General features: G+C 38.2%; 2 protein-coding genes across 3 annotated transcripts; both read right to left on the bottom strand.

Annotated features, from left to right (window-relative positions):
- Positions 1–4,520: 4,520 nt before the first annotated feature.
- Positions 4,521–6,951, bottom strand: LOC308404516 (sperm-associated microtubule inner protein 10-like). The gene is made up of 4 exons (XM_080894592.1): positions 6,832–6,951; positions 6,033–6,141; positions 4,787–4,959; positions 4,521–4,671 (listed from the first exon to the last, which is right to left on the bottom strand). Exons 1-4 carry the CDS (start codon positions 6,861–6,863, stop codon positions 4,626–4,628), a joined length of 360 nt encoding a protein of 119 aa, XP_080750718.1. The 5' UTR covers positions 6,864–6,951; the 3' UTR covers positions 4,521–4,625.
- A 4,500-nt stretch (positions 6,952–11,451) lies between these two features.
- gramd2b (GRAM domain containing 2B) lies at positions 11,452–24,165 on the bottom strand. Of its 2 annotated transcripts, XM_080894078.1 has the most exons (14): positions 24,023–24,165; positions 23,167–23,289; positions 21,459–21,546; positions 19,732–19,801; positions 19,356–19,459; positions 18,257–18,352; positions 18,068–18,139; positions 17,725–17,814; positions 16,183–16,285; positions 15,509–15,646; positions 13,992–14,067; positions 13,671–13,775; positions 13,198–13,282; positions 11,452–11,908 (listed from the first exon to the last, which is right to left on the bottom strand). In XM_080894078.1, the coding sequence occupies exons 1-14, from the start codon at positions 24,112–24,114 to the stop codon at positions 11,867–11,869; spliced, it is 1,284 nt and encodes a 427-aa protein (XP_080750204.1). In that variant the 5' UTR covers positions 24,115–24,165; the 3' UTR covers positions 11,452–11,866. The 2 variants fall into 2 exon arrangements, with proteins under 2 accessions (XP_080750204.1, XP_080750205.1); XM_080894079.1 differs by lacking the exon at positions 17,725–17,814.
- Positions 24,166–25,665: the final 1,500 nt, after the last annotated feature.

Here is a 25,665-nt window from a genome sequence, read left to right as displayed (position 1 = left end):
GCTTAGACAAAGGGTAGAGCAACAGAGTTCCTCCTCATAAAGTTTGTAAAGCATACGAGCATGTTTAGTTTTCATTGGCAGTCTTGCGCAGGGAAGAAAAACCACTGTTTTGGTGCCAGTTCATCCAGTAGGTGCAAAGTAAACTGTAAAATCATTATAAACACAAACACAATGACTTTAATTTACTATTCTGTTGCATCAAGGCTCACTGCCGTAAATAATATATGTAAAAGACACCAACTCCCTTTTTTTACCACCCCCTCTCGCTCCGCTGCATGTGAGTGTGTGTTGGCATTAAACAATGACATTTGTAATCACTGCTGGTGACACACTGAGACATTCACACAGAGGCCTAGATACGCACGAAGCGAGGCAGCAGCAGCAGCATTAGCATGGGGAACAACAGCTGCTTTCTCTGTCGAAGCTCTTGATGCTGAAACCGAACACCGAACAATAAAAACAAAGAGTGACGGAAACCAGTTAACTCAACCTGACCATCTAATCTTTATTTAGGATGTGGTTTGTGAGTTAGTGGCAACACTTCATCATAACTCAGATACGTTTTTTAAACTTTGCAAAACTAATGAGAGATGTTTGACTGCTATTGCCTTGGTAACCCTGCTAACCCTGATTTTAAGGACTGCATTGGTTTAACAGCTTAACGTTCGAATATTAATGGAATGATGAAAAGTTTCAGAGTGAATCCTGAAAACTGGAGTATGAGAAATGAGTAACACCAGCATCAAATGTTGGTTGGCTTTTGTGAACTGTGAGTTGATGATCTGATGCATTTGCCTTTCCTGTAAATACAGAAGTTCTGATCTTGAAAATATTTAAAAGCAAAATGTGGTTTTCATAAAAAAACCGTGCAGAACTGCTAATTGAGCAGTGTTTGCTTAAACCTGCAGTCTTGCTATCAGCTCATCACTGGTTTTGACAGGAAATAGCAGTGTGCCAGGATGTTCTGATAATGACTGAGGTGCAGGCGCAAAGCTGTCTTTACTATGTGAGTTGATGTTTATTATATAAACCTGGCTTTCCTTTGAGTGTCCCTGGGTGTTTCTCTCTTTTATTTTGTTTTACATGATTATGCTTTCAGAGCCCAACAAATTTTTTTACACTGTTTTTTTTTTACTTTGTTTTAAAGACAATCGTCATCTTAGAAAATATACAAAAATAATCTTGATTTTATTTTACATAATACTCATAATACTTTATTTAGCTTTAACAACTGGGATAATTCGACTCCTGAAAGTAGATAAGACACAAATCATTCTAGATCAGGTGCCCAAGTGGGCTGGACCATGAAAAGTACAATGACTTATATAATGATGATGATGGTGTATAGATATAATTCATATGGATAATATATTAAAACAAATTATCCATCCACTCTCTTTCACTTAACCAATTCAGAGTTACAGGAGGCCTGGAGTCTATCCCAGCTGCCACAGGGTGATAGGCAGGAAACACTCTAGACAGGTCATCAGTCTGTTGTCGGTCTAACAGACAGAGATTCACGCCTATGACCAGCTTAGAATGGCTTAACTTAACCTCACTAACCACTTTGGACTGTGGGAGGAAGCCAGAGCACCCAGAGAGATGTCATCAGGATTAAACTTTTTAGATTCCTGTAGACTTGCTGCTGTAGGCTGAAGCTACTGGTGGATTTCCCATGATGGACTGAGACCTTCTCCTTCACTCCCCATGTTTTATAGACCTTTGTTTAATACAATGAACTTTTTTTCTTGTCTCTTCTGTAGTTGTTTCTTATTTGTGGTCTCTCTATGCTCCTCTTTTGTCTCCTTCCATTTCCCTCATCCCATATCAGCCTTCCAAGGCTTCTTCCTGGTTCTCTTGGTGGTCTTCCTGTTAGAAGAGAATTCTTCCTTTACACTTTTTCCAAATGTTGCTCATAGGAGAACATCTGGTTGATGGTACTCTCACTGACAATGTACAGTCTTTACTTATGCAATTTAAAGGTAAAGATACCCCCACAACATCTACACCAGTACTGGTGTAGATTGTCCTAAAATATAGACCCGAAACCACGTGGTTTCGGGTCTATATTTTAGGACACATTTCAAAAAAGTGACTGACTCCTCACAAAAAGTCCCATCATTATCACTTCAGGTTAAGCTTTGTTTAATCTGTTCAAACATCTCCTCCCTCCACAGACACAAATCATCAGCCAGTCACAGCTAAACCAGGGCACCAGGTCATCTGGCATTAAGACTGACCCTGAAACTGTTTGCAAGGCAAGAAAGTGCAACGAAACAGTTCTAGGAAATAACAAGTTAAGCTCAAACAAGGATAAGACTCACGGATGGGAAACAGTTGTGCAAACCATAGATGAGTAATGTTTAACACTTCTCAAAGAAAAACAAAATGATTGGCCGGGATTAACAAACATTCTTAGAGCTTTTAACTGAGCCTAAAATGTGATTTTATGGATTAAGGAAAGTTCGAGCAACTCTGAGCAGGGAAAGGAGCAAGAGTTTTATCTTCAACACAAAAAGTAGTGACAATGATCTAATAGTTAATGGTCATAAAAAAATAACCTTATCATACAATCTCTGTTTACACTGCATACTGCAATTATCAAAACTTTCATGCAGTGAACATCTCTGTTGAATAAACTGGAAGCAAGACTCCGGCCTGTTAAAGGTTAGATTGTTGTAATGGAGTGAAGCAGAAAAAGAAAGCAGCATAACACAGAAATACTTAAACAGAGTACATTAAAACTGTACTTCAGTAAAGTACTTGAGCAAATGTACTAAGGTGCATTCCACCACTGCTCTGATCCATGCTCTCACTCAGAGTGTTGGGCACTCTCAGATTAACAGTTTATATTTCAGGGGAACTCAGGTTAAAAGGCTCTGAAAGATCCAAGTCATCATTCCTGTTCTGTTTGCATATTTCACATTTTCAGTCGTCCTTTCTTGTGGTGAGCGCCGCACTTTCTGCCCTGATTGAGACGTTGTATTCAGTGAGAGAGCTGATGAGACTGACCCGTGCACAATTTAATCTGTAGCATTTAACAGCATTGGAAAGCTGTTTCCCTTATTTTGTATTTACTGTTTGCCTAATACTAAATACTTTAATGTGAAAAAATACTTTTTCACAGTGTGTACATGTATACATTAAACAGTTGTTTCTTCATATTCTGTTGATAGATTTATTTAATACTGAAAGTTTTTGAGACATTTTAAATAACTAGTGCGACACCGACTCTGTCTGTCTTGGTTTCTTTCATATTACTGTTGTGAATTAATCACTACATGTTAAACATGAACATGCCAGCGTTGTCCATTCAGTTTGTTTTTTCATGTTGTATAATAATCGGAGCCTCTGAAGCAGCTCAAGCTAATTTTACACTGCAGGACACAAACAGTCCACTTTGATCTTAAGTGGCCTGGAGCAGTGAAACTCCCCTTTCTGCTAGTGTAAAACCATAATATGCATTTAATGAACTTAATATAAGGAAAAGAAGTACAATTACAAACAGAGGTCTCTTTTTTCTAATGTCATGCTGCTGTAGCAAATGTAAGAAATCCATCAGCATGACTCTTTGGACAAACAAACAGAAAACGCTCAGATTTCTGTAGTAAATAGTGGAAAAAAAGGGAGCTTTTCTGGAATTTTATCGTTTGTCTCTAAACATGATATTTTGGTGTTGAATGAATGGGGAAGGTGTTCATCAGTAGCCAAAGCTGTAAAACTTGTGAAAATACACTTAAAAGTCCAAAATTTATACCTTCCTTAACATTTTCCAAAGCCGTCCTGTTGACTGGAGTCTTTGCTGGGCTGACTGTGGCCCCCGGGCCTTATGTTTGACTCCCCTGCTCTAAAGCTTAAACAAGATAAATTTTATCAGATTGTGCAAATACTTTGTTTGCTCTCTTGGAGAGGAAACACTGGCAGCATGTTGTCTCCTCTGCTTAACAAAACTTTCAAAGCTCTTAAAATCCTTCCTACCTGCTCCTAACAGGTTTCCACCTGAACTCTTCTGGGGGCAAGGATGCTTTGGGAATAACATTTATCTTTACCAGGATTTACTATTCTAACTTTCGGGGGAAATTCTTAGAAAGGATCATGATTAATAGAGTTTTTCTTAGAATTTCATCAATAGGAAGCTTTGTGAGCCTCCCTGTCCCTGAGCACAACTTTACCACCTTAAAACCTGAGGTTAATGAAATCTGATAAGACAAGCAGAACAATGGGCCCATTAATGGACACTCAAGCCTGAGTAAGTGCATGTTTTCTCTTCTCAGAAGGGGCGTTTAACACGTTTAAGGTCAAATTATCTGTTTTTTTTTATTTGTTTGCTTTTTTATTTGTTTTATTTTCACTTTTACTCCTGGTGCTCACAGTTCTTATGTCCTTCATTGACCCTGTCTCCACCTTTATTTCTACCTTTCTTTTTTTGTTTTTATGGAAGAAGCTTTAAAGTTGTTCAAGTCTTCTTACTCTTTACTAGCAGCTCAAGTTCAGCCAAAGAAATACTTAAACTCAAGCATTTCTGCTACATTTATATTTTGGATATTAGTACAAAACACACAGGATTCAGAGCTTTGTTTCTATATCAGATATGCATGTTTTATTGGTGTTTCTGTGATCTGTACTCAGGTTTGGAAAAGCCCTCTGGTCGTCACCGCAGAGCTGTTATACCTGTGAGGAGAAAAGTAGCAAAGATTTTATTTTATTTTAAGCAAATCGTCCAAAAATTTATTGTCATAGGTGGTTACAGCTGGCCTTTTCTCAGTCAGTCTCTGTGGGGTTTCACCTGGAGAAGTGGGAGGAGCAATGAGCGGGCAGTCCTGTCTGGCTGAACGGAGGTGAGGAGGAGGAAGAGGTGGTTCTGTAGGCGGAGTCCTGGCTGTGGCAGAGACGTTCTCGACCACAGAAACACAAAGACTCCTCAAGAGGAACCACGGGGATCCCCGCCAGAGCTGCGTTCTGAGCAATCGTACCATAGTTAACAAAAAGTGAGAAAATCAGTTTAGTTCACTGACATAAAAATACAAACTGACTTTTAGGAAAAGGGGAAATGAAACAGAATCAACGGGAAAAAGTTTTGGTTTTTTTTTTACATTTACATGACTTTTACAACAAGCCCAAGGAAGCTTTTTCTTAGTGAGACTGCACTATATACATGCCTGTGTTTATACTTTATACTTAATTAATTAAAACGATATATATATCTTAATACCAAAACAGCCAGTATTAAAAAAGATGACAATTTGAAAGCTAACGTGTAACAAGCTTCAACAGGAAAAAGAAAGCTATAAAGAGCAAACTTACTCTAAGTGAAACTTCATAATAGATCCTACTTTCCTGACATTCCTCATGTAATTTTTCTGTATTTAGGGTGTCATTTTCAACTTAATATGACTTGCACCTCTTAAGGTGGTGTGTGGACAAGAGGCATTGTAATGATTAGGCCTTTCCCATTCAAGCTGCTCTTGAATGCTCCTTTACTCACAGGGGTCACCTGAGTTTTACACCAGACGCCCTTCTTCATGCAATCCCAAATGGATTTGTCTCCTCCCAGGATAAAATCAGGGATCTTTCATTTGTTAGGTGAATGAGTAAACTACCACACTATGGAGCCGCTAGACCTTTGTCATAAAATGTTTTAATTGTTCACTACATTAAAAAAGCTTACATTTTCCTTTAAAGCATTAAGCTGTTAACCCTTCTACTGGTAAGCATTTTTGTGTAGAAAAGTTATGCAGTAAATGTTGGGAAATTACACAATATGTCACACACTTTATTATGAGAATATTTTTCTAAACTTCCACCCATGTACCCTATTCTGCTTATCTGGTTCAGCCAGCTGCCACAGGGCAAGAGACACACTCCACAGAGCCAGATGATGGAGTCGTCCTACCCATCACACACCACGCTGTCCTTAGTTTAAAACCCCCCCAAAGCAAATATAAATTAAAAAAAAAAAATACAAACCAATAATAACATTGTTTCTGCCATAAAGAAATCTGATTGGATGTGTTCTCCTGACTGACACCTGCCTTCATCAGGAGTCTCCGGTTCTTCATGTCCTGCTTCCACGGCATCACGTAGAGTTTGGGGATCATTGGATGTCGGGCTGAAAATGTTGGGACGTGGCATGATGATCGTCTGGGAGTAAATAGAACAGGATATGAGGTGTGGCTTTTGGGCACTCTGGAGGATTCATGCAGTTTGGTTCAGTTTATCTGCTAGTTTGTAAAGTTTAGAGACAACTAAAGGAGCTGCAGTTTTGGTGTTGCTGTGCTGCAAAGACTGTGCCTCTTAGTGTTAGTAGATAAGCCTGAGGAAATGGAAGTGCAATGCAATCACGTTGGGTCATTTTTTTTTCTAAATTAGTCCCAGTAATCTCTATTGAATTAAAAAAAAACTTGATTTAAAGTCAATAATGAACTGCCTGCTTCCTTGAATATAGTTTCCTTTGGTTCACAGACTCCACTCCACCCTAATACAGTCTGAAACACTGGGAGATGGTTGCAGTTACTCTCCATATCAGAAGAACTAAAATAGATTCTTGAAATAAGATAATGCATCTAAAATACATTCAGAAAAAAAGGGAACATTTTCTGATTTTACACATATTTTTGTACAGATTTTATTTTCGGTAACAAACCATTTAATGTACTAAATAAAACGGACGGTATTAACTTCTTGTATTATTTGCTGTTACACTGAAAAGCGGGACTCATTTGTTGAATCGGACTGTGCAGAATGCTGGTTGGAGAAAGGAAGTACGTCCGTGCATTTAATAACACTTTACAGCTCTGTGTTCAGTGTGAAATAATCAGAAAATGTACTTACTCGTGCTGGTCAGCGCTCCCTGTGTCAGCCATGTTTGTTGACTGTCAGAGTCACCATAGAAACCCTCATTCCCCCCAGTGCATTATGGGTCTTGGGTAGAATTACAAGTAGACACTTTGGGGCTGTTTGTGTAACTTCAGTCAGCGATGGAGAAGAGCAGCGAGTAATTTCTGTTTCCTACATCACATACACTGTAACTCAGGAAAAAAATAAAACACCACCAACTGAAGCTGTGTAAAATGGATCTTTGAGGAAATAAATTAAGATTTAGCAACTGGACAACATACAGTAGGACTGATGGAAGAAAAAATATTAATGTGTTTCCCTCTTACAGCTCCACATCATGTGTTTCTTTGCTGTATGGTCATATCGTCATTTTTTAAACTTCACCTGAATGTTTTTGTCCTCACTGTTAGATTTTGGAAACCAGATACTCCAAGACAGGGATGAATCTGGATGATCATCACACTGCATGGCTGTCGTGTCTTTTTCATTTTAATAGGACCATAAATCACGAATTAAACATAATGCTGGTGTTTAATAAGACTGAGAACTAGTGACTGAGACCATAAACTAACCAGGAAACCGTTTACTGTGGTCACAGAACCAGGAAGCATAGGATTATTTCGCCATAGACCTCTATGTAATCTCATTGTAACCAGAGGTGTTTCCCTTAGGACACTTGAGCTTTGGCTTTACTTGTTTTAGACTCTAAAGTGACACTCAGCTTTTATTTACAGTTTTGCACAGAAGTTAATCCAGAGTAATACTGGCTAAAATTGGTAGCCTTTAACTCATCGGCCCTGCACCCGGCATGCTAAGGGATTGATTTTGGGACTAGCTATAAAAATATATGCACACAACAAATAAACCTTTCTAAATTTCTGTAAAAATGTGAGTAAAGTTTTCTGTAAGTTAAGTTTGTTTTTTAAAGGTTAAGCTAAGTAGCAAGTCGGGTAGCAATGTAGCGACAACCTCTAGAAGACAAGGAGCTGATTGGCTGATAGGTCAGAAGACAACTAGCTAGTTATGTCACAATCTTTCCCTAATATAATATAACCATACTGAAAGATATATCCTGCTCACTGTACATTTTCTCTCAATAATGTCCCATCCATGAGCATTTTATAATAGGCTTAGTTTCTTTGCCTACCGTGGCTAAAAAATCAGATTGCAATTCTGTTCCCTTAAAAACAGACTTCATGTGTATCCTTATATGTTGTAGGAAAAAGTGTTGTTTGGGAGTAATGCGATGTGCCAGGCTCACACTAAAATAGGCATGTCACACAACTGAAATATACAAATCATGGTGAGAGGAGGGGTTTTTACATAACTAGCCCTTTTCATTGCACCATTTTGTCAATTTAATTAATAGTAGCCTAAATGAAAAATAAATACCAATAATACCCATCATGACATCATAACACAGCAATTTATAGTGCAGCATTATCAAAAATCACAATTCTTATAACCAATTTCAGTTTAAAATGAATCTTCAAAATCGGTCTTATTTTGTGACTGACTGGAGTTCCTTCAGCTCCTCTTTTTGCACCTCTGATGGCAGGAAGAGTAAAACAGAGAAGAAGAGAAGCTATGCAAGCTGAGAAATGACAAATGTTTTTGCAGTAAATGTAGCTGTACATAATAACTGTATGCTAGTACTTTTCACTGTCATAAAGTTAGTATATAAAGAGTAACTGTGAAGTGTTAATGTTTGAGGCAAACCGCAACATTCTTTCTGACTTTGGCGCCATCCAGTGGTCATATTAAGAACAACACAGATGACGGCACATCCCACTGGAACTGTTTTAGATAGATAGATAGAACTTTATTAATCCCTCGGGTGGGTTCCTCTGGGAAATTCGATTTCCAAAAAAGCACAGCACCGACAGAAGTTACAGAGTTACAGAATATTACACACACACATATATAAATACAGAGACAATATAAATAAAATATACGAAGGGGATAAATAGAATAAATAGGAATAAATGAATTTTAATAAATGAATTTTGTTTCATAATTCACAAATTTAAAGATTATTTTCAACAGAAGATTTTTTTTCTGTGTGCAATTAATTTTTTTGTTAATTCTAACCACAGAAATGTTTTATTTTAGTTTGAACTATTTCAAGCTTACATGTAATTTATTTATCTTATTGATTTTACTAGGGATGAAGTAGTGGAAGTAAATGTGATTTTTCAGGAACATAACGCAAACAGAAAGGGGTATAAATTATATTAAGAGAGGAAGGTTCAGTTTCTAAGAAAAGTCTTAGAAATAAAAGAAATACAAATATTAGAAGCCTTGGTTTGTATGGCATTATAGCACTGAGTATTTTATGTTGTATTTTGTTAATTACACATGAGAAATGGCAGTGAGTACACCACTTAAAAGTTGGGCTTGCTTGGGGAGAAAACAGTTCCACGCCTGTCGCCAAAATGAACAACTTTGGGCTACAGAGACACTTGTGGAAGAATCTTGAAATACACAGTGATATTTATTTATAAAATTAGTGGTAATCCCAAAAAGTTGCATTTTGCAGCAACCAAATAAGGGCAAATGCAGTCTGCATTACGATCGTGGCTCAAGAGTTGGCGGTTTGTCTTGTAACCGGAAGGTTACCGGTTCGAGCCCCGGCTCGGACAGTCTCGGTTGTTGTGTCCTTGGGCAAGACACTTCACCTACTGGTGATGGCCAGAGGGGCCGATGGCGCGATATGGCAGCCTCGCTTCTGTCGGTCTGCCCCAGGGCAGCTGTGGCTACAACTGTAGCTGCCTCCACCAGTGTGTGAATGTGAGAGTGAATGAATAGTGGCATTGTAAAGCGCTTTGGGTGCCTTGAAAAGCGCTATATAAATGCAATCCATTATTATTATTACAAATTTCACTTCATTTTGACCATTTAAAGATATCAAATTACCTTTATTTTTGGAAGAATCTATTTTACACTCAAGCGGCAAATTCTAGGACTGAAAAATTAAGAAACACTGAATTTTCCAGTAGCTGCAGTTGCTCAAGTGGCCAGATGAAACTAGTTCTAAAAGTGAGTCAATTCCAGTAGACTCATACTTTCCAGTCTTCCAATTCTGAAGCAAAAATAGACATTTAACACATTCTCCCTGGATAGCAGCTACAACTGATCCATGTGGATAGTGTGTCAGTGGCGTGCTGTGTTTTACAGGTGTCCTGACACAGGAAGTTGCACCTGATGTCTGTCTGCTGGGCTTTGTTCTTCACTAATTCAGTTCACTGAACTGGCCCTATCCTCTGTGTTTGTGCTGTTTGTTCCTAATTGCAGGTGCCTACATCTGATAACTTAGCACTCTACCATGTCATTCTAATGTGATCACTTCTGTCTAATAAAAACAAAAATGCTAAAGCTAAGGCTTCATAAAGTGGTCCAAAACCAATTGGTGACATCATCATCATAGTAATGTTCATAATAAATATACAGTCTGTGATTATAAAGTGCTTCACACGAGGCAAAACTTCATAACAGTGAGTAGCATAAGTCCATAGTTTGCCTGTGATGATATTTAATGCCATAAGTAGCAATGCTAGCAACTAATGGTATTAAATGGAAATGCTTCAAAAACAGTTAAATTATAGTATGCAACACTTTGTATCATGTGACGGGATTATCTCTCTGTTCCTTTGAAAATGGTTGGTCCAGTGTATCCTCTGCAAAATGAGGTAACATATACTTGTAAAGCAGCAAAGCACCTTTACTTTCCTTTTCTTTTTCTAGGAGAATTTGGCCATGGCCTCCAGCTATGGCCACCACCTGCGTTCTGGTGTTTTAATTTTTGAGCAGAATTCATTATTTGAATGTAAACTTTTTTGCTTTATTTTTGGTAAAATATCAGATTTAGACAGAAGTGTTGAGCTGGCTCAGACATCACTGTAACAAGTTTACTGAAACAAGTTCAGTAAACAGAAATGTTTCCACCTTTAAATCATCAAATGGTCATTTGAAATGCCAGAGGCTGGCACAGGTTTAGCAACTACTCAACAACAGCTAAAGATGGTTTAACTATGACCAAGTTGAACACCAAGGTGCACACCCATAGGTGGGTGGGGGTGCACATAAGTGGTCCGCAGGTGCGCATGCGCTTTCAAAATAAAAGACGAGCACCAGATAAGAAGTTGCAACGCGCGTTTGCGTACATAAGATTTTCTGGAGGAGGACAGACATTTATTCAGAACTCTTAAAGATGTTGAAGAAGCAAGCTCCTTTAAGCAATTACTTTGGTGTTTCTCCACCTCCAAAGAAATATCAGGAGTCCGAACCGCAAAAGAAGAGACAGAAGAAAAGTGGTTCCTCTAGCGGACTAAAAACTCTGTTTTGGGATTTTCACTGCATATTCTGCACCACATCTCTGTGTGTTCATCATTTGTTTCATCATTTGTCCGGACTCCTTCTGTAATTGCTTAAAGGAGCTTGCTTCTTCGACATATTCCTAAACAAATTTCTGTCGTCCTCCAGAAAATCTTATGTACGCAAACGCTCGTTGCAACCTCGTATCTGGTGCGTGTCTTTTATTTTGAAAGCGCATGCGCAGCTGCGGACCACTTATGTGCAGCCCTGCAAAACAGTTCAAATTTCACCAGAGGGGACCATTTTTAGCATTAATGTTTCTCTCTTTTAAAAGGATTTATTTTGTGTGTATCATTATAGTTGCTGCCCTACAAAGACAGACAATAGTACAGGAACTTGATACCAATGTCAGGGAGTTTCTGAAAAAACTAACATAGAATGCTGCTGTTAATGCTAGCTGTGACTTCACTTTCAATTACACATTTGGAGCACAAAAAGTCTTGAAATAATACAAAAGTATGTAAGTAACAAATATAAACCCAGACGTTGGGTATATTTGACCAAATATATACAGTAGTTACTGTATTTTGGCTTCATAGGGCAGAATACATTCCAGTAGTGTTATTTTTTTTAATAACAAACATACATATTTACACTATATTTACAAAAATAATATATATGACTTTCACTGTGCTTATACTGGTTTTCTGTACTTTCAGGCAGCTTCCTCCAGCAGTCTTTGCAGGTTCTTCTGCACCTGAAAGAACAAAGTTTGCTTTTGCTTAACTGTAAACTGTATTGGCAGAAAACTCGACTGCAGATAAGTGCATCTGATGATATTGCAAGTGTTTGTCTTGGTTAGTAAGTGTAGATTTCAAAATGAAGCCTGCTCCTGTTTATCTTGTTGTTAAGGTCATTTCCTTGTTCCTGTTGAAAGCTAGAGACTCAGACTTGAAGCAGTTGAAACAGCAGTTAGGGTCATGTCTACATGAATATCTGTTATAACACAGATGATGTGGAGAACAGTACCAACATCATTGACACGTTTATTATTCTGAAGCTGGCATAATTGCTGTGCAGTCAGTCTGCAGAGAGATCAAGTAGACCACTGCAGACACATGGAAACCATAGACTGTATATAAAAGATGGAGGTATCCATCACGACAACATTCGTGAGTTTTCACTAATTTTGATGACCACTTGATTTGAGTAAAAGATGAAGTTAAATAATGCTTATTTAACAAAGTAGTGCAATTAGCAGATTTCCATGAAGCTAATGGAAGTGCAGAAAACTGCAGTTCTTCCAAACATGAAGATTGATGTTTATTTCTAAAACATGTTTACAGGCCTAACTCTTTTTGGCAGCTGTGGATAGTTTCTCCCTTCCTAGCAATTTAAATTCAAATCATCTCTTTCAGTAGCAGGTTTAATGTGAAATAAATATTTCCAGTCAATTTCCAGTTTTCATTTCACTCAGGATCAAGATGGACTCTACAGTCTGACACAGCTCTGAGCCTTTACCACCTTTTTGCTGATGAAAATTTTCTTTATTCTCCGTCTAAAACACTGAGGCGGCTGTCAGCTGCTGCTTTTTGTTTGTAAGGAGACGAATGTCAGCCTGAAATATAAATGGAGTGTAGACTGATGGAGCTCTTCTTACAAATGATGCTCTAAACTGATCACTGACTATAAATGTTTGATCAATGGCAACAGGCATCCAGTTACACTTTGCTCTTTGGAAACTGCTGAAGCCTTCCTGCTGTGTGCTTTCAGAGGCTCATGAAAGAAACTCCTGATAACACATTCACGCAATTTTTAAAGGTGACCTGTTATGCTTTTCCTTAGTTTTTTTGAAGTGCATACACTTGTAGTCATGGCCCAAACGTCAAATAATGAGATCTGTGTAATCCCAAAGTGAGTAACTCAGGGTTCAGACCTCTAACTGCTCAGATTTGAACATTTTTTTAAATTATCAATGGGGATTATAGAATATCCAGAGGGCTGTATCTATCAACACTTGATCTGAAAAAACAAAGACAGACCAACCTTCTCCAGCTTCATCAGGTTGATGGTTAGCAGTTCAGATAAAAGATTTGTGCCTACGTCAGCGGACCCACTCAGAAAATTGTTTCTGGTAATAAAACACAAAAATAATCACCATAAAAATGATTTAAAATCTTCACAAGGGTCAGATGTATCAGCAAAAATCTAATATGAATAAATCAGAGAAAAGTAAATCTTGTAGATTATTGTACCATAGTCCTTGAGACGAAATAAGGAAACCATTTCATGTCTGTGAATCCACTGTTACCTGTTTAGTTTGGATCATTAGTTTCATTATTTGGGCTATTTTTAAATTTGTTTTGTGAGGATGTGAATAAAATTCATCGTGATGCTTTTGCAGTTTTTGTTTCTCTTTCATCTGGTTATCATTTCCATGTCTAATTTCTCACTTTTTCAACCTTCTTTAGCTAAGTTTTCTAGAGCTTGTCAGAGTCTCAGACAGTTCGACGACTCACTCCGGGTGTGTGAACTCGGCCACAGCGCCGAGCGTTGTCAGTCTCTGCTCCAGTGAGATGATCTTAAACGCCAGGTAACATGAAGACAAGACCAGGGTGCACACTCTGAGGAAAAACACATGTAAAAGAGAAGATGAGCAAATTGAGGCTAAAATGCGCTACAAATGAAAATGTAATGATAAACTGAAATTAATGTGCATCCAATGAATGGATGGAATAAATCCGCAGATCATATAAGTGATCAGCTTAATTTCCAATTAGGACGAGTGACAGAAAAATCCTTTACTGAAGACATGAATGAATCAAAGGCAGCAAACTTACAGGAACATGTAGACCATCAGCAGAGTGTTGAGAGAAACTGGCTTCAGACACCTGCTGTCAATCACCACATCCGAGCCTGAAGAAAGATCAAACAAATATGTCTTTGTTTACGACAAAAAGACACAAAGTAAAATGCCCTACGCGTGTGAGAGCAGCGCTGCATTAAAAAGGTTGGAATAGACTGCTTCATCAACTCATAGAAATCAATATGAAAAGGAGTCATTATAAATATAAGCAAGAAAAGAAGTGGAGCTAAAGAGTTATGGTTGGATAAGCAGGAGAGAGCAGATGGAAGAATGGATCATATGGGCGTATTTTTCATTAATATGGAAGAAGCAGCACGGTGACACGATGGTTAGCACTATTGCCGCACAGCAAGAAAGTTCTGAGTTCAATTCCACCATCAGGCCAGGGTCTTTCTGTGTGGAGTTTGCATGTTCTCCCTGTGTTTGCATGGGTTCTCCCTGGGTCCTCCAGCTTCCTCCCACAGTCCAAAAACATGCCATTAGTGGGATAGGTTTTTTGGAAACTCTAAATTGCCCATAGGTATGAATGTGAGTGCGAATGGTTGTCTCTGTCTATGTGTTAGCCCTGCGACAGACTGGCGACCTGTCCAGGGTGTACCCTGCCTCTTGTCCCTACAGCTGGGATAAACTCCAGCGTTCCCCGTGACCCTGAAAAGGATAAGTTGAAGTGAATGGATGGATGGCAAATATGCAGGAAATTTGGGCAGCTGTGAGGGATTCTGGGTAGAAGATATCTAATGCATTTAGAAAAAATATTTATCCAGGTGACGTATTTCTTTATTTAGAAACTAATGTTTCGTGCAACCCATTTTGCCAAATCTCCTCTGCAAATGTGCAAAATTATGACCAATACAGACGCTGTTAATAACAAATAAAAAAATCAAGTTTACTGTTGGTACATGATAATATTATTATTTGACAGAAACAGAGTATTTTTTTTTTCAGTGATAAATATAGATCATTCAGGACTACATTTATTTATATTTGACAAGTTTGTGTTCTGGGAAATCCCCGCAGGTCAGTTTGCATACACGACACATATGAGATCACAATCGGTGCTTCTTTGCACCTCAGCTCACCTCTCATGGCTTTTAGAGTTAAATGTTGTTGAATTGTGGCGTTCTCAGACTGACTCCTTAATCCTGAGTACAGCTGAGGATATTTTCATTTTACCGCTTCTAAAAGCGATTTTTTATTTTACTGTTACAAAGTTAGCGGCAGTTTATATTTGGCTGTAAAAATAGAGGTGGGGAGAGCAGCAGTACAGGACAGTGCAGGCAGCAATGTCAACAGAAATAAGTCCAAACAGAAGGAGCTGAGTCAGCTAAACTTGAGCCAATGCTATGATGAATTTGACCAAAAAGAGAAATAAAATGTAGGGACTAAAATAATAAAATTATAAATTCATAGTCCCATGAGAGGTTCAGTGCCAGTGGTTTAAATAAAAGTGATGTTTAAACTAACACGACCCTGATTAAAGACTCATCCTACCTCGGTGGTGCTTGGAGTGCTGCTTGTTGTCTGGACCCTGCTGGTTCAGATGTGGGTTCTTCACTTTGTGCTGGTGGTCTGGAGATGATGCACTGTCTGTGCGCTTCAGCATATCCAGGAATGGAGGAACGGTGAACTCTATAGAAGCAAAAAGGCAAGCAAAGCATTCAAAACTGGAAACCCAGGGCCTGTTATGACTTGGGGCAGGTTTGTAATCCCGATTAAGTCCTCTTGAGAAAGACACACTAAGTATGTTTGAATAAACCCTGCACTACAAGCTGCTCATTTTCAACTTCATCACAGCTGTGTGTGTGTGTGTGTGTGTGTGTGTGTGTGTGTGTGTGTGTGTGTGTGTGTGTGTGTGCGCGTGTGGGGGGGGGGGGGGGGGTTAAACGTCAACAAAAAATAAAGAGTAAAGAAGGAAAATTATAGCAGCACTAAGTAGCACAGGTCAGATTCTACTACTGAAGTGCAAAAGTGGTTCAGGTTTTGTGAGTAAAACGTTGACAGCCACAGACGATGCATGCGACGATGCATGCGACGATGCATGCGACGATGCATGCGACGATGCATGCGACGATGCATGCGACGATGCATGCGACGATGCATGCGACGATGCATGCGACGATGCATGCGACTGCTTCTAATTGGTCAGTTGGACAGCGATGCAGTACCTTCTACCTTCTCATAGTCTGGAACCTGAGAGTCAGAGCTGCTGCTCTCCTCCATCTCCTGCCTCCTGTGTCTCATCGCTCCATCCAGGTCGCTGAATTCACTCTGCAGAAATTCACAGACACAGAGAGAGTATAACTAGCAGGCACTAGCAGCTGCTTCACCCCCTCATCCAAACATGAGCATATCTATCGTATCGATCGTATCTGTACTGAAAAAAACTTCACATTTTCCTACAAATGATATTTTGATTGGAGCAAACAAAAACAAAAGTGAATAATAATAATAAACATTTAAAAAATGGTTGAACCCAAGATTCCAGGGTGGAAATAGGAAATGACAATTCACTTTAGTTACATGAGAACTTAATGCTTTTAGAAAGCTGCAATTTAATTCAACTGATTTCTGTTGTAGTTCTGCTTTTATGAAGGTTGTAAATTTTCATTATTTGTGCAAAAGACTTCTAAAAAACCCTCAAACTATCTGAAACAATATTTTATACGTTAAAAACTAAAATAAAATCTAACATCCAGTTGCTGATGTTCTTGTTGCAGATGTTGCTGCAGAAACTTGACGTCGGCTTCGCTGTGTCAGCTAATTTTATCTTTTATCTTAACTTCCAAAATGTATCCCTTGGCAAATATCCCATGTAATATAATATTTAAAAAGTCTAAATCCAACAGCTAAACTAATATAAACTAAACTGTAATTCAAGACGTTCAAACAATAATAAGTAAAATGAAAGGAGCCAACACACATGGGAAATTAACTGAAAATAAACTGAACTTGAAGCAAAAACACAAAACATATCAATCAAAAGTAATTAAAATGATAAAACTACAATAACTCACCTACAACCTCAACATTAAAAGTAAATGATTATTTAAAACACATTTGCTTTGTGGAGTTTATGCAGTTGTATTAAATTGCACAGGCACTCTAAAAGCATCACTTTTAGAGATAAAGACTTTTGGGGTCAGAGAAAACACAAAATGAATTAAAATGGGAAAAAGTAACATTTCAAAGATCCTGTTTGGGGATAAAGTGGCCAAAAATAAATAAATACATAAAGCTTTAGCCACAAGGACCTGGGGCGATTGATACTGACATCAGGAAGTGTCTCACAGGACAGCCTTCTCTCTTGGACACAGCTTTGTTGAATGCATAAACACAACATGCAACAAATATCCAGTTGGAACATATGCAAAATGTTACTAAACGATTTGCCAGCTGGCTCCGGCTCTCATGCAGGGAGTCTTTTTTTTCTGAACAGCTTCTGTCCCCATAGGTCGAAATGCTTAGTTGCCACGTTACAGCTCCAGCTCTCGAGGATATTGGTTTTATTTCACCTCAAGTTTGATGTGTTAAAATATCTTTCTGTCAGAAAAGAGACCAGAGAGACAAGTGCGAGGATGGACCCAAAAGCATGATGCTTTCTTATTCTTATATCTTTTATTATATGTAGGCAGGATGAAAACAGTATCCGTTGTATCAGGAAACTTTATGGCATTCGGCTGTTTGTGTTTTTGCTGTGTTTGACCCACCAGAGGAAAGCGAGGCGATAGCGGTGACCTCTGACTTCTAAAGCTGTTTTCAGCTGAGGAGGGAATGGGGCTGCTGCATGGACTCTTCCCCTATTTATATTCATGTAATACATAACCAAACATCATGTGTTTAAATGATCCTCAAGTCTTCAAACTTATTTAAAATGAATAACATAAGAAAGCGCAAGAGTAAAAAAGAAAATTATCTGAAACTGAGTGTTTAGTTTAAAGCCAGAGTTTTCGGCTCACAATGTCTACCTGTTGATCACGAGCAGTACATACATGACAGAAAACAAGGAAGCATAACACGTCTGTATGGATCTAAATAAAAAGCCTTTCCTACCTCCAGATGAGGACAGATCGACATCAAAAACTTGTAGGTGTTGTCTCTGGACAAGAAGGACACAAAGACGTACTGCAACACCAGAAATAGAAAAAATGTCTTTTGGATACTTTTCCACATGTGCAAAAATACTGTGTTTTTTTTCTTAATTCATCAAATCGTGGTGAGAAGCAGCGAGATTTCTCTCACCCTGTCATTTGTGGTGGCGATCACCAGAGCGTTTGGCAACAGGATGGCAGTTTTGGTCTTCTTGATGTTTTTGATGGACACCACTGGGATGGCGACCTGGGACACAGAGCAGTTCGATCCTTCATACCAGCTTTGAAACCAGAGAAAAAGATTCACGCACCTGTAGGCCGGCTTCACTGTGACAGAGCTGTTCACTGACCTCCGTCAGCTTTAATCATCACCATCTATACACATTAACTGCAATTACATTCTCAGCCTAGATTGATAGTTCCAGATGTTTCCCATACAGTAACAGATGTAAAACAATCCAGTCGTGACCACACAGCAGCAAGGTGTCATCTGCATGTGTTCATGCATGCAGCAAAATATTAGTCCCTCTGCAGACTGTACCTGCAGGCTGCGTGTGTGTAAACACAGCTGGCTTACAAAATAAAGAATAATGCGCTACAATGCCCGCACAATATCAATATCCACTTAGCATGTCCCTTCATGGAGGAAAAAGTCTTTTTTTTATTGCAGAAGCACTGCTTGGATCAAAATGTGGCAAAAGTATAGACATTATTTACTTAAGTGGAAGTCCAGATATTTAAAAAAAATACTCCTGCAAAACTGAAGTAAAAGTGAAAAAGCAAAGGCTCTCAAAAGTGCTCAAACGTCCTCTATTCATAAAGCAAAGCTCCATGATTGTGCTGCCAAAACAACGACACACTTATTATTCAATTAAATTGTGTTGATAAAAATCAAATTGAGGTTAAAAATCTTATTTTACATCACTGAGTTCTTCTTGGTCTCAAGTGTTGTGTAACGGATAAAACTGACTGTTTGCTGCTTTCTGAACGACAGCAAATTGTTCTGTTTTCTGTGAAACTTCTCCAGGTAACTGTTAAATAATTTAAACCGACATATCTCATCAAATCAAACGGCTGCTGCTGGCACCTCACTGTGTTCGCCACTTTAAACAGCATCAACACAACAAAGACTCTGACACTCGCGTGGAACCAAGAAACACCACTGAAAACATCTGTGTATTCTCCTGAAATCTCTTTCAGATTCTCAGCCTTTTCCTGTGAGCTGATACAAAACAGACATCAATGCATACCTTGGTATCTTTTCCAAACACCTTGGAGTGGAAGCAGATCCAGTGGTCGGAGACAAACATGCGTCCTTGGTAGAGGATGTCTTTCTGAAGAGCACAGGTGTAACCTAGCAAACAAATAAAGCACATTAAAAAAACACATTATTTTTAGATGTTTGTGAGGAAAAAAACAAGAAAAGACCAGTTCAGTGTTTGTATTGAACAAAAGAGTTTGATAAAGTTATTATTGGACTTTGAATTTACACTGTAGTCCTATCATAGGGATTCTATTATTATCAGGTGGTTAACAAGAGGCTCTGGTATCAAATGTTCAACTATGACCTAATCCTTCATTCAGTATTTAAGGTGGAGTGGATAGCTGTGATCATTAAAGACTTACTCTGTCTGAGCTGTTCTTCTTTGCTGATCTCCTTAAATATTTTATGGTACTGGCAGTTGGTCTTCGAAAGCTGAAATACAACACACACACACACACACACACACACACACACACATACACACACACACACACGCACGCACGCACGCACGCACACACACATACACACACACGCACGCACGCACGCACACACACACACACACACACATATATCAGTTAAAGCTAAGGCTGACATTTGGATGAATTCTTATCAGAGAAAAGTAATAAATAAATGTGGCTTGTAAAACTTACGGTACTCTCAGGAGAACTACAGAGCATTTATTTATGGGATTGTTGTTTTGCAGCAGTGTATATCTATATGTTGTTAGACAGAGAAAAAGCTCTAGTTCCACTCCATCATAGAAACATCACCCATACACCAAAATAAGCTTGTGCGTGCGCAGGCAATCATGGTGTTTAAATCATGTGGATACCAGTTACAGTTTAGAATTTATATGACATTTTTGCAAGGGAATTGCAAAGGACATTTTAGAGAAATGCATTTTTAGACCAAATCAGGAAAACTTAACCAAATAACTGTGGTATTAAGTTAAACCAAACCGACTGGCTTAGGCATTTTCAACCATTTACAAAGTATAAAGATATTTTTTGTAATTAATCTCGAGCTAAAACGTTCACCTCTAGGGAGCAATATTTTACCCCTGGACATGTGACGCTGTTGTTTTAACACTCGTGTCCTTAAGACGTTTTGCCTTTTGCGCTGTGAAAAACAATGTGCTTTTAATGTTTTGCATGGTTAAATAAAGACCACATTGACTCACTGCACCATCATGTAGCATTACACGAATGTTTATTCGTGTTCTAGCTCTTCAATGCAATATGCAGATATTCTGGACATGAAAGCATAGCTTAAAATATAAAATCATTTTTAAATATACAAATTTAGACTAAGTATCTTTAATACTGGTGGAATCATTAACCACTTTATAAACACTATAAAGCTTTTCTTTTCTTTTCCTTTCCTTTGGACAAACACTGATGTATCGTAATCCTTGTGGTGTGTTAACTTTGTGTGTTACAATCCAGCTGATCAAGAAAATAGCTTTGAATAAGCTATAGCTAACAAGTCATTAGCCAATTAATCTATTTACTAACAAGTTATTAGAAAAAGTTATTTTAAAGTTTTAAATTCTTTCATTTGAAAGTGTACAAAAACCTCTTTGTGAAAACTGATTAGAAAAATAATTTTTGAATTCTTAATTGACTTTCAAATGCCTAAAAAGTACCAGATATTATTATTATTATTATTATTATTATTATTATTATTATTATTATTATTATTGTTATTATTGTTATTATTATTATTATTATTATTATTATTATTATTATTATTACCCATTGTCTTTGTGAACAAAATTTAAAGCAGCAATTTAGTGATGTTATTTGAACTTTCGTTCCTCACATTGGTTTGTGGTGCCATGTCAGAACACTGGATGTGTTAATGTTGGCGTCATGAAGTAAAGGAAGGACCAACCAGAAGGAGGCCTGACCCACAAACTGTTTATAACCTGATACATTTCTAAGATAATAAGGTTGCTTGGAAAAAAGCGAGTCAGCAGAAATTTTATCTGATATTACTCATTTGGAAACCAAGTGACCGAGAATGGCCTACATGTAACATTTATAGGTGTAATAAAATATGTATCAGAGTTTACTTAATGACCTCTCACCTGGCTGTAGTGAGACTTCTTCCTCTCAATCTTGGAGTCTGGGTCTGTCTGCACCTGAGTCAGGAGAGAATGGTCGAAGGTCTTTGACCTGAGGACAGAGAGAAATTTCAGAGAGAGGATTTAACATATTACATAGCCAATAAGACAGAAGATAAACAGAAGTCAGCAACCTTTGGTAAACTAATTTTAGTGTATTTAAGAACAATAGCAGCCTGCTGTCGATTCCTGACATCATACTTTTATGAAAACCAGGAAATATTCAAATAATTCGAGGCTGGAGAAAAAAATGTTCTAATCAAAATCTGAAGTTGAAATGATTAATATTATGCTCTTTTTTAGGACAGCATTATAATTAAAGCTGAAGCATATTAGCACCATCATATGACTCCTTCGTTCAAAAAATTGGATTTTCTTTGAATTTATGCTTTAAAAAAAACACAATTCAGAAGTCAATTTGTTCAAATGGTTCAAAACAACCTGCAGTCATTGTTCCACTGTTACACATTTTGAGGTTAGGGAAGATTGCTGCCTAAGATAGTGGGAAAGAGTCAAAGGTCAGATTATTATTCTGAACAATGAGGAACCTTCTTAGAGTCAGATCATGGTGAGATTAAAGGTTTCTGTGGGTGCTGAGCATGAAGTCAAACAACACTTTGTGGAAAACTGATCATTCATCAATCCATCAGTGCATTTTCTTGTTGTGGTTGCAGCAGGTGGTCTCGTCTCCAGCAACATTTTCCACTTCCTCCTGTGGGATCCCGAGAAGCTCTCAGGACAGATTAGATTATCGTTCTGGGTCCACCGCCACACCAACTTATTTCAGTCGTATCATTTATTCAGTCATTACCCAGAAGTCATGATCATACGTGAAAGTGAAATGATTGGTAAGGCAAAACCTTAATTTTCACACTTAACTGACTCATCACCACAATGATCTGGTACAACGCCTGCATTGCTGTATATGCAGCAACATTCAGCATCTGACGCTCTGCTGTCCCATCACTCTTGTATAAGAGCCAGAATAATTAAACTCCCCGAATGGGGCAGCAAGTTCCTCCCGATCCAGAGTGAGAAATCTACTATTTACTTGATCAGCTGGATTGTAACACACAAAGTTAACACACCACAAGGATTACGATACATCAGTGTTTGTCCAAAGGAAAGGAAAAGAAACGAAAAGAAAAGAAAAGAAAAGAAAAGAAAAGAAAAGAAAAGAAAAGAAAAGCTTTAAAGAAAACATCACACAAGATATAGAATTTACTCTAATCAGCAAAAGTCCCGTTTACATTCAGAGGATAGAAAGTGTCTTGGAATTGCTTCTCAGGAGAGAACAAGGAGTGGACTGAGATATAACAGCATTGCAGAGGTCAAGAATGGAAAATGTATTGTTTTCTGGTGAATCCCAGTTAACGAATAAGACCAAAAGGAGCAAATATTATACCATAATGTACCTTTAGTCGTATTATGGCTTGTCACAAGGTTATTTAACTCAACCTTGGAAGTGGGTAACTATTTGTACTGTGGTTGTTTGAACCTTACAGACTTTGAACGTCTGGTGACCAAAGGGCAAGCTAAAATTTCAAGGTAAACCTATATTCTTAACTGGGCATATTTGGACCTAGCATGACGTCTGAATTTCATATGCAACAATCTAAACAATACAAAGATATTTATGGATAAAAACCAGAGAAAAACGTTTGTAACTTACCTGACTAACACTGGCTTTCTCCTCCCTGTTAGCTCCGGCTGCTCCTGATCAGCAGCCTGCAGTGGTTCACTGCACATCCTGCTCAATCTTTGCTGCTCCTCTGCCACAGCTTCTGTATCTGAACTACACACGAAAGGGAAAAGTGAAATGAAACCCAAAATCATACTGTCCAAGAAAAGTGGGAATCAACACAACATGCAAAGATTTTTTTTGTTTGGTATTTTGTTTTGTTTTGTAACTCTCTGGAGTTTTACGTAAGGAAAATCCTGCAATAGCACATCTTACTTTCTTGTCCAGCTGCAATGCAAAAGCCAAGTTTCCCAACTTTCTGTTGTGACATTGCAAAACAATAGATAACACCTTAGATATCGCTCAAGGTGAAAATTTCCAAGCGATTGATAGATAAAGCAGAATTTTTACAAGTCAAGAAACCCACCATGGTGCCAGTCAATCACGAATCCAACAGTTTGGTAAGTAAACATAAAGAATCCAGACAGCTAATTATGAATAAAAGTCAACCTTCATAAAATGTGCATCCCTCATTATGCATTTTCTTTCTTTGCAGTGAAGGTTGTGTGATGAATATCTAAGTCTCCTGGGGACCTAAAGACTCCATATTCACCATGTGGTAAATTCACGACTGAATCATTTTAATTCATGCAATTCCAAAAGCTGACAAGCCAAGAAGATCTGTCAGTTAATCAGTCAATAATCTGAGTGATTGTTCTGCTATTCAAAAAGACATGAGTACTGCTATAACTTTTACTAATGCAACCAAAACAGCTAACACAAATATCTGTGTGACACTGCCTTTTGTACTCTAGAGATGTTTTTGTTTTTACAGCCACAGACTCACTGAGAATCCCTTTCTTCATGCTTTGCAGCTCCTCTGCTACATTTCCTGGCATCCTCCTGCGACGTCTGCTGGTTCCCACACTGTTCTGTCATTATGCTCAGCAGATATTTTCCAAGCAAACGCTCAGCTAGACGTCCTGACTGCTGCCGTGAGAACTGCAGCCTGATCCGCTGCTCCCTACGCCTACCTGCTAGCCTGTCTGTGGGAGTGTCCTTTGGGCCCCTCGGTTTCACATGTCACAGCCAACCAGATCACAAAAGGGTGAAGTGTGTGTTTGTGTGTGTTCGAGATGTGCGCATTTGAACCTTTGATCAGTGACATTTTACTCGGCTTTGTTTGTGTTCCTAAACTTAAAATGGTCTCATAATCAATCTAGTTTTATTTGCACAGGAACAATACTTCTACCTTCCACTTCTGTCTAAACAGGGTGAAATCTGATCTGGTTCCCTTTGCTGAGGGGAAATGATTTCACGTGTTCAGCCTGTTGTATCCCCGTATCCCTGCCGACTTTCTTCATGTTGAAATGTGTATGTTTGTTTTCCAGTGGGGAATTAGAACGCTGCACGGAGAAGCCCCTTAAAGATTTAAGAAAAAGCTGGATTGGATTGCAATAAATAGACCCACATCTTAATTTCTATAATTTATAATCCCATTTTTATCTCAGAAAATGTCCCTCCTGTTGGCATGATTTACAGCATTCAATCTTTAAAACATCTGTAGTTGCACGACGAAAAATTTATGTAAGTAGTATTTACACGGGCTGCATGCAGCCTGCACTCAAAACTACATGTTGTTGCACAAAACTGTAACTCATTACATTACAATTAATCTGATTAAAGTGCTGGTAAGAAACGAGGACCCAACAGTTCAGGTTCAGATGTTTTTTTAAACATGTTGATCTCCTCACTCAGCCGGAGTGAGGATACACGATCCAGCTGTTGTTCTGGCCGTGTGTGTGTGTGTGTGTGTGTGTGTGTGTGTGTGTGTGTGTGTGTGTGTGTGTGTGTGTGTGTGTGTGTGTGTGTGTGTGTGTGTGTGTGTGTGTGTGCACGCGCACTGCAGTGTACGTGTGTAATGAGAGCTCTCAGCTAAGGATTGGTTGGTCATGAAAACAGTCTGTCTAAACACGTTTTATCAATACTTGTTTGGATTTAAAGTGTTTAGCTTATATATCCTTAATAAATTCCTGATTGGTGCACGATTCCTGTGCACCAATGACACCATTTTAATTATGGCAGAAAATACTTCCTGTATGAAGCTAAAAGTGCAAATAGCTTGGAGAAAGGACCAAAGTGGCTTCGGTCTTTAACATTTAATGTTTAAAAACACACGCACAAAAACTAGACAATTCATAGTCAAAAAAGCTTCAAGATGGTGTATAAAAATGTATGTTGAATAAATAAAGATGACTGGCTCTGGGGTGTCATACTCATCTCAAGTGGGCCAGACCATTAAACTGATGGTAAAATTACCTTTTTTTGCGTAAAGAAGTAAAAGTAACCATGCAGTTACAAAATGATGAACAGCCCTTAAAAAACAGTACGTCTCATTTCATGTACATTACTAAATAATTATTACATTTTGCTTTTGCTGATCCAAAGAATTTGTCAAGATCTAGAAAAATGTGAACTTGTGAAAATGTG

Source organism: Rhamphochromis sp. 'chilingali' (genome assembly GCF_963969265.1).
Source record: "Rhamphochromis sp. 'chilingali' genome assembly, chromosome: 10".
Lineage (NCBI taxonomy): Eukaryota > Metazoa > Chordata > Actinopteri > Cichliformes > Cichlidae > Rhamphochromis > Rhamphochromis sp. 'chilingali'.
The sequence above is the reverse complement of the archived record's forward strand: the minus strand, read 5'-3'. Positions and strand labels throughout refer to the sequence as shown.

Bases quoted from the DNA above. Each gene is read 5' to 3' on its own strand.
- gramd2b (XM_080894078.1), bottom strand. From the start codon at position 24,114: ATGACAGAACAGTGTGGGAACCAGCAGACGTCGCAGGAGGATGCCAGG. The intron at 23,290-24,022 runs GTGAGTCTGTGG...TTTCGTGTGTAG, and splicing joins CATGAAGAAAGGGATTCTCA to TTCAGATACAGAAGCTGTGG. The intron at 21,547-23,166 runs GTAAGTTACAAA...CTCTGTCCTCAG, and splicing joins AGAAAGCCAGTGTTAGTCAG to GTCAAAGACCTTCGACCATT.
- LOC308404516 (XM_080894592.1), bottom strand. From the start codon at position 6,863: ATGGCTGACACAGGGAGCGCTGACCAGCACGA. The intron at 4,960-6,032 runs GCAGGTGTCAGT...ACGATTGCTCAG, and splicing joins ACCGGAGACTCCTGATGAAG to AACGCAGCTCTGGCGGGGAT. The intron at 4,672-4,786 runs GTGAAACCCCAC...TTCTCCTCACAG, and splicing joins TGCTCCTCCCACTTCTCCAG to GTATAACAGCTCTGCGGTGA.